This window comes from Anolis sagrei, chromosome 6 (genome assembly GCF_037176765.1).
Source record: "Anolis sagrei isolate rAnoSag1 chromosome 6, rAnoSag1.mat, whole genome shotgun sequence".
NCBI lineage: Eukaryota > Metazoa > Chordata > Lepidosauria > Squamata > Dactyloidae > Anolis > Anolis sagrei.
Window position 1 is genome coordinate 124,787,911 of NC_090026.1, and position 12,978 is coordinate 124,800,888.

A 12,978-nucleotide genomic window follows, 5' to 3' on the forward strand; every position below is an offset into this window, starting at 1 on the left:
ACCAAATGAGAGACTCCCCCCCTGGGCACATAGAGGACTGGATGACTTGGAAGGCGCTGAACAGACTGCGCTCTGGCACCACGAGATGCAGAGCCAACCTCCAGAAATGGGGCTACAAAGTGGAATCCTCGACATGCGAGAAGAGCAAACAACTGACCACCTGCTGCAATGCAACCTGAGCCGTGCTACATGCACAATGGAGGACCTTCTTGCAGCAACACCAGAGGCACTCCAAGTGGCCAGATACTGGTCAAAGGACATTTAATCAACCACCAAACTCACAAATTTTGTATTTTGTCTGTTTGTTTGCTTTGTTCTGTTAGAAATGTAATACAATTGACTGGTTTCCCTGACACGACAAAGTAAAAAATCTGGTTTTGGGGTGCTAAACAAGGTTAGTACTTGGAAAACAGAAACCAGGAGCTGGAGGTTCTATTTCAGAGGAAAGAATTGCCAAATCCATCTCTGAGTATTCCTGAAACCCTATATAATAAATGGGGGTCTCCATAAGTTGACAGGCAGCTTGAGCTCTATACAATTAGGAGTGCTTACTTAGGCGATCCCTCGTTGAACGTGTAAGAGTTCGGTGTCCTGGCGGTGGGTCCATAGGTGACTGTGGAGCCCTATTCTTGACCTGCATGTTCTCCCACAGTTCTCCCCACCAACGATAGAATTGGGCCAAACCTCCCACACAGAACCCCCATGTGGGCCACAGCAACGCGTGGCAGGGGACAGCTAGCAAACTATAAATCCCAATATTCTATAGAACTGAGCCATGTATGCAGGTAAAGTGGCATCAAACTGTAATTAATTCTGCAGCGTGGCTACACCCGGAAAGTGAACGCCACGAAAGCTGATAGCATGCAATGAGGGCAAGGAACCTTTCCATGAACCGTTTGCAAGAGAGTCAAGCTTTCTTTCCTTCATCATGTAAAGGACACGTGAATGGCAAGGAGCCTGGATATGAAGGCAAAACAACGTGAATAGCTTTTCTCATCCACATTCTTTCCTTCCATACCCCATAGCCTTGCAAGCCACTCTTTCCTATTTGTTCCATAGATGGTAGCAACGTTATGGCATGAGTCAGATTCGGGAGACAATGTGCCAAGTGGACACATTCCACCTCTGCATCTAAAAAAAAATCTCACAAATATCTCCAAGCGTGTGCCCAGATCCAGAATGCAACTCTCCACTAAAGAGAAAGTGCATCTACACTGTAGATTTAATGCAGTTTGATGCCACTTTAGCTGAATGTTAAGGAATCCTGGGAACTGTAGCACTGCAAGTCTTCAACCGAGAAGGCTAAGAACTTGGTATAACTACAATGCCCATGATTCCCATTCAGTCATGGCAATTAAAGTGCCATCAAACTGTACTTACTTACTTAGGCAATCCCTCATTGACCGAGTAGGATAGTCTTCCAGGATCAGTATTCTTGTGGGTCCGTAGGTGACTGTGGAGCCCAATTCTTGATCTGCATCTTCTCCCACAGTGAGGGCATCGGTTTCCAGATGGAAGGCAGTCTCGGTCGGGGTTGGCTTGGCGCACCTTCATCTTGACACATTTCTCTCTTTCACCCTACATTCATGCCTCTTTGAATTCTGCAGCACTGCTGGTCACAGCTGACCTCCAGCTGGAGCACTCAAGAGCCAGGGCTTCCCAGTTCTTAGTGTCTATGCCACAGTTTTAAAGGTTGGCTTTGAGCGTATCTTTCAGTCTCTTTTCCTGTCCACTGACATTCCGTTTTCCATTCTTGTGTTCGGAGTAGAGCAGCTGCTTTGGGAGATGGTGGTCGGGCATCCAGACAATGTGGCCAGTCCAGTGGAGTTGATGTTGGAGGACCATCACTTCAATGCTGGTGGTCTTTGCTTCTTCCAGCACACTGACGTTTGTCGCCTGTCTTCCCAAGAGATTTGCAGGATTTTCCGGAGGCAGCGCTTATGGAATCGTTCCAGGAGTTGCATGTAACATCTACAGACAGTCCACGTTTCGCAGGCATATGTCCTGGTCCTTAAACACTCTCTGCTTCATTCGGGAAAATACTGCACTCGCATCAAACTGTATTAATTCTACAATGTAGATGCAGCATAGAATTGGAAGGCTCATCCCATCCAACTTTTTTCTGCCATGCAAAGATGCACATTCCAAGCCCTACTTGCAGATCTACTTATACTAACCCAGTCAATTTAATGTATTGTCAAAGGCTTTCATGGCTGGAATCACTGGGTTGTTGTGAGTGAGTTTTCTGGGCTGTACAGCCATGTTCCAGAAGCATTCTCTCCTGACGTTTCGCCCCCATCTATGGCATGGCAGCCATCCTCAGAGGTTGTGAGGTCTGTTGGAAACTAGGCAAGGGAGGTTTATATATCTGTGGGATGTCCAGGGTGGAAGAAAGAACTCTTGTCTGTTGGAAGCAAGTGTGAATGTTGCAAACTGGCCAGCTTGATTAGCATTGTATTGTCCAAGGCTTTCATGGCTGGAAACACTGGGTTGTTGTAGGTTTTTTCGGCCTGTGTGGCCATGTTCTAAAGGCATTTTTGCCTGACGTTTCACCTGCATCTGTGGCAAGCATCCTCAGAGGTAGTGAGGTCTGTTGGAACTAGGAAAAAGGGTTTATATATCTATGGAATGACCAGGGTGAGACAAAGGACGCTTGTCTGCGGGAGCTAGGTGTGAATGTTTCAACTAACCACCTTGATTAGCATGCAATGGCCTGACTGTGCCTGGAGCAAACTTTTGTTGAGAGGTAATTAGATGTCCCTGCCTGCTTCCTCTCTGTTGTTGTGCTGTTGCAATTTTAGAGTCTCACTCTGGTCATTCCACAGATATATAAACCCTTTTTCCTAATTCCAACAGACCTCACTACCTCTGAGGATGCTTACCATAGATGCAGGTGAAACATCAGGAGAGAATGCCTCTAGACCATGGCCATACAGCCCGAAAAAACCTACAACAACCCATTGATTAGCATTGAATAGCCTTGCAGCTTCAAAGCCTGGCTGCTTCCTGCCTGGGGGACTCCTTTGTTAGGAGGTGTTAGCTGGCCCTGATTGTTTCATGTAATCTGTCTCTCTTTTATCCTACCCGAGTTTTTAATTAGTTTTAATCATTTTTTTCTTTTAATCATTACATGCAGCCAACCCATTGTCATTGTGATTGTGCCTATTGTAATTTTTATATTGCTATGTATTCACAGTATTGTCAAAGGTTTTTATGGCTGGAATCACTGGGTTGTTATAGGTTTTTTCGGGCTATATGGCCATGGTATAGAGGCATTCTCTCCTGCATCTGAGGATGCTTGCCATAGATGCAGGCGAAACGTCAGGAGAGAATGCCTCTAGACCATGGCCATATAGCCCGAAAAAACCTACAACAACCCTATGTATTCACATGTTTTATGTAATTATGTTGTTGTTGTTTATTGTTTGCGTTTTCGGTTTATGTTTCAGTTTTACTTTACAGTAAATTGTTGTTTGGGCTTGGCCTCATGTGAGCCGCTCCGAGTCCCCATTGGAGAGATGATGGCAGGGTATAAATAAAATAATAATAATAATAATAATTATTATTATTATTATTATGTCTGGAATTCCCCTGTTTTCAGAGTGTTGTTCTTTATTTACTGTCCTGATTTTAGAGTTTTTTTAAATACTGGTAGCCAAAAAGCTCTAAAATTGTTGTCTTATTGATAATGTTGTATATTTTTATTGTCTATGTTTTTATTTTAATTGCTTGTATTGTTTGTTATTATTGTTTGTATTGTTGTGTTTGGGCTCGGCCTCTTGTAAGCCGCATCGAGTCCCATGGGGAGATGGCAGCGGGGTACAAATAAAGTATTATTATTATTATTATTATTATTATTATTATTATTATTATTATTGAGAACAAGCCCTATGAGGAGCGGCTTAAGGAGCTGGGCATATTTAGCCTGAAGAAGGGAAGGATGAGAGGAGATATGATAGCCATGTTTAAATATGTGAGAGGAAGCCACAGGGAGAAGGGAGCAAGCTTGTTTTCTGCTTCCCTGGAGATTAGGACGTGGAACAATGGCTTCAAACTACAAGAGAGGAGATTCCATCTGAACATGAGGAAGAACTTCCTGACTGTGAGAGCTGTTCAGCAGTGGAACTCTCTGCCCCGGAGTGTGGTGGAGGCTCCTTCTTTGGAAGCTTTTGAACAGAGGCTGGATGGCCATCTGTCAGGGGTGATTTGAATGCAATATTCCTGCTTCTTGGCAGAATGGGGTTGGACTGGATGGTCCATGAGGTCTCTTCCAACTCTTTGATTCTATGATTCCATTATTCTATGATGATGATGTCTAATGATGATGATGACGATGATTAAACAAAACCAGGGAAATCCAGGCAGAAGACACACAGGACCAGCTGACACATCCCAACAACATCCCAGGCAGGAAGCCGCCAGGTTTTGAAGCTGCAAAGCTATTCAGTGCTAATCAAGCTGGCCAATTGCAACATTCACACTTGCCTCCGAAAGACAAGAATCATAGAATCATAGAGTTGGAAGAGACCTCATGGGCTATCCAGTCCAACCCCCTGCCAAGAAGCAGCAATATTGCATTCAAATCACCCCTGACAGATGGCCATCCAGCCTCTATTTAAAAGCTTCCAAAGAAGGAGCCTCCACCACACTCCAGGGCAGAGAGTTCCACTGCTGAACGGCTCTCACAGTCAGGAAGTTCTTCCTCGTGTTCTGATGGAATCTCCTTTCTTGTAGTTTGAAGCCATTGTTCCTTGTCCTAATCTCCGAGGAAGCAGAACACAAGCTTGCTCCCTCCTCCCTGTGGCTTCCTCTCACATATATATACATGGCTATCATATCTCCTCTCAGCCTTCTCTTCTTTAGGCTAAACATGCCCAGCTCCTTAAGCCGCTCCTCATAGGGCTTGTTCTCCAGACCCTTGATCATATTAGTCGCCCTCCTTTGGACACATTCCAGCTTGTCAATATCTCTCTTGAATTGTTCTTTCTCCCACCCTGGACATTATTCCACAGATATATAAACCTCACTTGCCTAGTTTCCAACAGACTTCACAACCTCTGAGGATGTCTGCCATAGATGTAAGCGAAACGTCAGGAGAGAATGCTTCTGGAACATGGCTATACTGCCTGGAAAACTAACAACAACCCAGTCAAGTTATTTTGGGCTTTCTAATCATTTTTTCCCAGCTGTGCAAACATTATTTTTATCCTGAAATGACAAAACTAGAACTTAACTTTGATGCCCAGAAGGCTCACATAATGCAATTGTGCTTGAAGCGACTACTATTTCGGTCCCTCGTCCCGATCTATGTTTAGGTGCCTTGACTCCAAATAAACCCAAATGCCGCTTCTTCTCTTCCTTCTTATTGCATCTGGCCTTTTTCCTTCAAGGCAAACACTCCGCTTGTTTCTCCAGCTCGGAGACCACTCGCTTTTGCAAGCCGTTTCTCATTATTTCGTTATTATTGCAGTTCGAACTTCCCTTTGCTAGCCCCAAGAGCTCCGGCAAATGACGATCATATTTTTTGAACTGTTCCATAGTACATTTCTGTAAAAAATAATACAACAACAAGACACACACACAGATGCACATATAATAAACCTTCTCCGCTTTGCCTGGCAGGCCTCCCGGAAACTCGCTGAAAGTTAGCGTTGTGGAATCTTTTTAAAGCAAAGATCTCTTTTTCCACTTTGTATTTTTTATTATGTGTGTGTGTGCATATGTGTGTATGTGTGTGTGTGTTATTTTGCTTGCTGATCCAGAACTCAATCTGTTGCTTCAGAAAACAAAGGAAAGCCCCATTTTCAGCTACGTTGTATTAGGGCGACTCTTACAATCCAGAGTGCATCTACAATGGGTTAAACCCTTGTGTTGGCAGGACTGCTGACTGAAAAGTCGGCGATTTGAATCCGGGGAGCGGGCTGAGCTCCCATTTGTCAGCTCCAGCTTCCCATGTGGGAACACGAGAGAAGCCTCTCACAGGATGGTAAAACATCCAGGCGTCACCTGAGCAATGTCTTTGCAGATGGCCAATTCTCTCACACCAGAAGCGACTTGCAGTTTCTCCAAGTTGTTCCTGACATGGAAAAAACATTGTGTAATTGCATGGCTGTATGCGATGGGATTGTGGGAGTTGTAGTTTGGCGAGGCACCAGCAGAGAAGGCAAAATCCCTTTTGAAACTACATCTCCCAATATTCCATTGCGTTGAGCCATGGAAATGAAAGTGGCGTCAAACTGTGTTAATTCTACAATGCAGATGCACCTGTGGTCTATATTTGCAGGAGTTTAGAAACTGAGAAGATTACACTCATTAATCCGGACCAGGTATCACCCATCCTATATCTTTGCATTTCATTTTTTCTTCCTAAGCATTTTTTTGTCATGTAAGGAGCAACTTGAGAAACTGCAAGTTGCTTCTGGTGTGAGAGAATGGCTGTCTGCAAGGATGTTGCCCAGGGGACGCCTGGATGATTGGATGTTTTTACCATCCTTGTGGGAGGCTTCTCTCATGTCCCAGCATGCATATGAAATATATGTATTTTGCTCTTTTGGTTGGCCAAAATGTCGATACTGGCATTTTGCTTATAAACATTATACAGTATTTTTCAACCTAGGGGTCAGGACCCCTGGGGGGTCTCGAGGGGGGTGTTAGGGGGGTCACCAAAGACCATCAGAAAACACTGTATTTTCTATTGGTCATGGGGGTTATGTGTGAATTTCGCCCAATTCTATCGTCAATGGGGTTCAAAATACTCTTCGATTGTTGATGAACTATAATTCAGAGTAACTACAACTCCCAAATGTCAAGTCTGTTTTCCCCAAAGTCCACCAGTGTTCACATTTGGGTATATTGAGTATGCATGCCAAGTTTGGTCCAGATCCACCATTGTTTGAGTCCACAGTGCTCTCTGGATGTAGGTGAACTACAAGTCCCAAACTCCAAAACCTACCAAACCTTTCCAGTATTTTCTGTTGGTCATGGGAGATCTGTGTGCCACGTTTGGTTCAATTCCATTGTTGGCAGAGTTCGGAATGCTCTTTGATTGTAGGTGAACTATAAATCTCACCAACTACAACTTCCAAATGGCAGTTTGGGCATATTGGGCATTTGTGCCAAATTTGGTCCAGTGAATGGAAATACATCCTGCATATCAGATATATACATGATGATTCATAACAGGAGCAAAATTACAGTTACGAAGTAGCAACGAAAATAATGTTATGGTTGGGGGTCACCACAACATGAGGAACTGTATTAAGGGGTTGTGACATTAGGAAAGTTGAGAGCCATTGCATTATAGCCACCTCTGTCTTTGATTACATTGATGATGTCTATTTCTAAAACATAGCTTGAGTATCTTTTATCCAAGCTGTTTTGGAGCTGACAGTTTTTGATTTTGGATAGATAGATCATTGGAAACTGGACTCAATCCTTGGTCATTGAACCCAATTGAGATTCCTCCTGTTGCTTTCTTAGACCTCATTTGATTCAAAGGACTTGTGATGGCTCAGCTAAGTTTCTGTTTCCCAACATAACTGTCCAGCCCTTGATCGGAAACAGCAGCAAGCAAAAGGAATAAACATGTTTAGCTTTCATGTTCATTTCGGACTACTGACTCGGTGCATCTTTTGTTTCTTCCTGCCTATATCTCTGAAAATAAGTTTGTATAAATATATGTGTGCTTGCTGCTGAGGTGTCTCGGATGTTGATAGCATTGTTTACTGCTCTGGCTGTAATATCTTGTGCATTGCTGAATGTTCTTCAGTTTGTTGTCAAAGGCTTTCATGGCCGGAATCACTGGGTTGCTGTGAGTTTTCTGGGCTGTATGGTCATGTTCCAGAAGCATTCTCTCCTGATGTTTCACTCACATCTATGGCAGGTATCCTCAGAAGTTGTGAATTCTTGTCTGCTTGTGGCAAGTGTGAATGTTGCAAATGGCCACCTTGATAAGCATTTAATGGCCTTGCAGCTTCAAAGCCTGACTGGTTGCTGCCTGGGGGAATTCTTTGTGGGGAGGTGTTGGAAGATCACTCAAGGTCAGCTAATACCTCCCAACAGAGGATCCTTGCAGACAAAACCAGACAGGCTTTGAAGCTGCAAGGCCATTAAATGCGAATCAAGGTGGCCAATTACAACATTCACACTTGCCATCAACAGACAAGTGTGAATGTTGCAATTGGCCAGCTGGGTTAGCATTGAATAGCCTTGCAGCTTCAAAACCTGGCTGCTTCCTGCCTGGGGGACTCCTTCGTTAGGAGGTGTTAGCTGGCCCTGATTGTTTCATGTCTGGAATTCCCCTGTTTTCAGAGTGTTGTTCTTTATTTACTCTCCTGATTTTAGAGTTTTTTTTAATACTGGTAGCCAAAAAACTCTAAAATCAGGACAGTAAATATAGAAAACCGGGGAATTCCAGACAGGAAACAATCAGGGCCAACTAACACCTCCTAACAAAAGAGTCTCCCAGGCTGGAAGGAGCCAGGCTTTGAAGCTGTAAGGCCATTCAATGTTAATAAGGTGGTCAATTGCAACATTCACACCTGCCTCCAACAGATAAGAGTTCTTTCTTCCACCTGGACATCCCACAGATATATAAACCTCACTTGCCTAGTTTCCAACAGACCTCACAACCTCTGAGGATGGCTGCCATGCCATAGATGGGGGCGAAACGTCAGGAGAGAATGCTTCCGGAACATGCCCGTACAGTCCAGAAAACTCACTCACAACAACCCAGTGATTCAGGCCATGAAAGCCTTTGACAATACATTGAATTGACTGGGTTAGTATAAATAGAGGCTGAATGGCCATCTGCAAGTAGGGCTTGGAATGTGCATCCTTGCATGGCAGAAAAGAGTTGGATGGGATGAGCCTTCCAATTCTATGCTGCATCTTTCTCCCACCCTGGACATTTCTCAGTTATATAAACCCCACTTACCCAGTTTCCAACAGAACTCACAACCTCTGAGAATGCCTGTCATAGATGTGGGCGAAACGTCAGGAGAAAATGCTTCTGGAACATGGCCATACCACCGGGAAAACTCACAGCAACCCAATTCTGCAATTTCTTTATTATAAAGGCAAAGAATGTTCAGAGAGGGAAATTCAGAGCTCCCATCTTGATTTGTTTATCTTCTTTAGTACACAAACATTGCGTTGGATGATAACCTCTTAACCATTTACACTGTGTTTTCGTGTGATGTTCGAAGTAACAAACCATCGTTACATTTGTCACTCTACTTCCCGAGTGATGAAATGTAGGAACAACATTTGAGATGGATGGATACAAGATGATGTTTGTTGTCTTCTATAATCGGAGAGATGGCCAGTTTTGATCTAGGATGCTCAAGACCTGCCATGAGGCTATGATCACCTAAGAGTTCTTTATTTACATTATCTCTATTCTTATTATTGTAGGATCGCCCCTTGCCTTTGAAGGTCAACCCAGGACAAGTGACCTCCTTCATTGAGACACAGACCTGATGAAGATACGGCCATGGGTAAGGCTCCATTATTTCTTGGTTTTATAGCAGGCATGGGCCAACTTCAGCCCTCCAGGTGTTTTGGACTTCAACTCCCACAATTCCTAACAGCCTACCGGGCTGAAGTTTTCCCATGCCTGTTTTATAGGGTTGGGCGGCATATTGGGCTTTCCATTGTTTTGGTGTGCTCCATGTGTGGTTTATCCAAGTGAGAGTTTTTATTTCTTGTTGGATATTAGTCCAGTTGAAGAGGCAACATCCTAATAACATAAAGAGAAGTAGATCCAAGAAGTCCTCCAACTAGTTTAGTGCTGGAGAGAGATTAGGACCTTGGGCACATATCATTGCATTTTGTGTGTATGTGTGTGTCAGAAGCTTCTGGTGTGAGATAACTGGCAATCTACAAGGATGTTGCCCAGGGGATGTTTTACCATCCTTGTTTGAGGCTTCTCTCATGTCTCCGTATGGGAAGCTGGAGGTGACAGAGGGAGCTCATCCGCGCTCTCCCTAGATTCAAACCTCCATCCTGTTGGTCTTCAGTCTGCTGGAATGAGGCTTTAACCCATTGTGCCACTGAGGGCTCCTGTATCATTGCATGGCGGAGCAAGAGATTCATGACTATGACAATACTTCTGCATCAAAAGCAGGAGGGTCAAGTTGCCATTGGACTGTATCTGGAACTAGCTTGAGTCTGGTGAAGAGGAGATCTGATAGCCATGTATAAATATGTGAGAGGAAGCCACAGGGAGGAGGGAACAAGCTTGTTTTCTGCTTCCCTGGAGACTAGGACACGGAACAATGGCTTCAAACTACAAGAGAGGAGATTCCATCTGAACATGAGGAAGAACTTCCTGACTGTGAGAGCCGTTCAGCAGTGGAACTCTCTGCCCCGGAGTGTGGTGGAGGCTCTTTAGATGCTTTTGAACAGAGGCTGGATGGCCATCTGTCGGGGGTGCTTTGAATGCAATTTTCTTGCTTCTTGGCAGAAGGGGTTGAACTGGATGGCCCATGAGGTCTCTTCCAACTCTTTGATTCTATGATTCTAAGAGAACCAAGTTTGCAACTCAGTTAAAGCAACGATGAAGAATGTGGAAAAGTGGCTTTTGGGCGTCGCTTCTCAGAATCTCTCAACCGGTCTTGCTAATGAGGCAAGAACAACTTTTCCAAGCTCTCACTCTTTGGCACATCTCTTAAATCATGTCTCAAATTCATGGTTCACGGGCAGAATCTGGCCTGCCATGTGGCCCTCCAGCTGCTGGACTACAACTCCTGTATTCATCATCATTAGACATCATAGACTAGAGTTGATGGGATTCCAATTGTAAGTCATCTAGGAACATGTGAGAAAATGTGACCAACCAAAACCATGTATTTTTCCCTCTCCTGGTGTCCGCTTTTTACAGGCGCTTTGTATAAGTCAAGCCACAAGACCCAGAGTCCTCTCCACTTTCCCTTTCCCTTATCAATTTTGTAAGAAAGATAGGGCAAGAACTCCTTGGGGGGAAAAATCAGTCATAGAATCCTAGGGTTGGAAGAGACCTCATGGGCCATCCAGTCCAACCCCATTCTGCCAAGAAGCAGGAAAATTGCATTTAAAGCACCCCTGACAGAGGGCCATCCAGCCCCTGCTTAAAAGCCTCCAAAGAAGGAGCCTCCACCACACTCCGTGGCAGAGAGTTCCACTGCTGAACAGCTCTCACAGTCAAGAAGTTCTTCCTAATGTTCAGATGGAATCTTCTTTCTTGTCGTTTGAAGCCATTTTTCCATTGCATCCTAGTCTCCAGGGCAGCAGAAAGCAAGCTTGCTCCCTCCTCCCTGTGACTTCCTCTCACGTACTTGTACATGGCTATCATGTCCCCTCTTTTATTCTCTTCTTCAGGCTAAACATGCCCAGCTCTTTAAGCCACACCTCATAGGGCTTGTTCTCCAGACCCTTGATCATTTTAGTCACCCTCCTCTGAACATCTGCCTCCAAATGTGGCGCCCAGAACTGGACACAATATTCCAGGTGTGGTCTAACCAGGGCAGAATAGAGCATGGGGAGCATGACTTCCCTAGATCTAGACAATATATTCCTATTGATACAGACAATACATTATATGAGTCAAATTTGGTCCAGATGAATCCTTGCTTGTGTCCACCGTGTTCTCTGGATGTAGGTGAACAACAACTCCAAAACTCAAGGTCAATGCCCACCAAACTCCTCCAGTATTTTCTGATGGTCATGGGAGTTCTATGTGCCAAGTTTGTCCCAAGTCTATCATTGGTGGAATTCGGAATGCTCTTTGATTGTAGGTCAACTATAAATCCCAGCAACTACAATTCCCAATTGACAAAATCAATTTCTCCCAACCCCACCAGTACTCAAATTTGGGTGTATCAAGTATTTGTCCCAAATTTGGTCCAGTGAATTAAAATATGCCCTGCATATCAGATATTTACTTTACGATTCATAACAGTAGCAAAATGAGAGTTAGGAAGTAGCAATGACAATAATGTTATGGTTGAGTGTCACCACAACATGAGGAACTGTATTAAGGGGTCGTGGCCTTAGGAAGGTTGGGAAACACTGGTCAACAGGGTCAGGGTTGTGCTGACAAAGTTTTGACTTTTGCAGATTTGATTACTCACAGATTTGATTTGAAAAGCTATTCCTAGAAATCTGTAGATTCCTCAGTCCAACTGGAGGATGTTGACCAGAGAACATTTTCAACCAAATCCACAAAAGTCAAAGTCACAAATGTGGAGGGATGACTGTATGTGTTTGGGAGGTTACATATATACTAAGTCCATGTGTGCTGTCGCACGTTGGGCCTGTGCATAAGGCTGTAGACAGGACATAAATTCTGTGTGCCCAACAGGATGCCGGGGCTGCCTCAGATTAAAGGCCTTTGGATTTCCTTAAAACAGAGTCTTTAGATTGCTTAAAGGTTCAACAAAGTTCTTTATTAATGAAAACAAACAGGTATTTCAAGGCTTTCTTAACAGTCTATTGGCTCTTGCAATCTTGTCCACAGGGAACAGGCACTATCTTCATGACTGGTATTTTAGCTAATGGGGAAATCCTTAACTTCTAATCTGGGCAGTCTTTCTTTACCTCTGTTGGCGTGGAGCGCTTGCACCCGGTACCAACTGCGTCTGGCTTCCGCGAGCGACCCTTACCAAGCAGAGCTTTGTAGACTTCCAGGGGAAAAGAAGGAGTTCAGGTTTCAGTGATGGCTGGCTGAAGTCCTTCAGCAAAGGAGCTGCAAGGCTGTATGATCCTCGGCCAAGCTGTGGGCTGTATAATCCCGGCCAAGCTGTAGAAGACGAAGCTTTCTACAGGAGCTCTTGGTATTATGTCCTGTGTGAAAGGCTTCTCTGTGTGGACTGAACTCAAAAAGGCTCCTATTCCCTCCAAAAACCCAAAGGGGGCGGGACCAGGGAACCTAACTATAATTGACAGGTGGCTTGCCCTATGATTGCAGCCAAAAGAAACCACCTATCTGCAGAGTCCCTG

General features: G+C 44.3%; 1 protein-coding gene across 2 annotated transcripts in view; it reads left to right on the forward strand.

Annotated features, from left to right (window-relative positions):
* Positions 1–12,978, forward strand: part of LOC132779008 (mitogen-activated protein kinase kinase kinase 3-like) — a 121,284-nt gene that overhangs the window by 40,531 nt on the left and 67,775 nt on the right. For both annotated transcript variants that reach the window (XM_060782634.2, XM_060782635.2), the window contains exon 2: positions 9,415–9,497. In XM_060782634.2, the coding sequence (XP_060638617.1) occupies positions 9,494–9,497 (4 nt within the window). In that variant the 5' untranslated portion in view covers positions 9,415–9,493. The remainder of the gene's footprint in view (positions 1–9,414; positions 9,498–12,978) is intronic.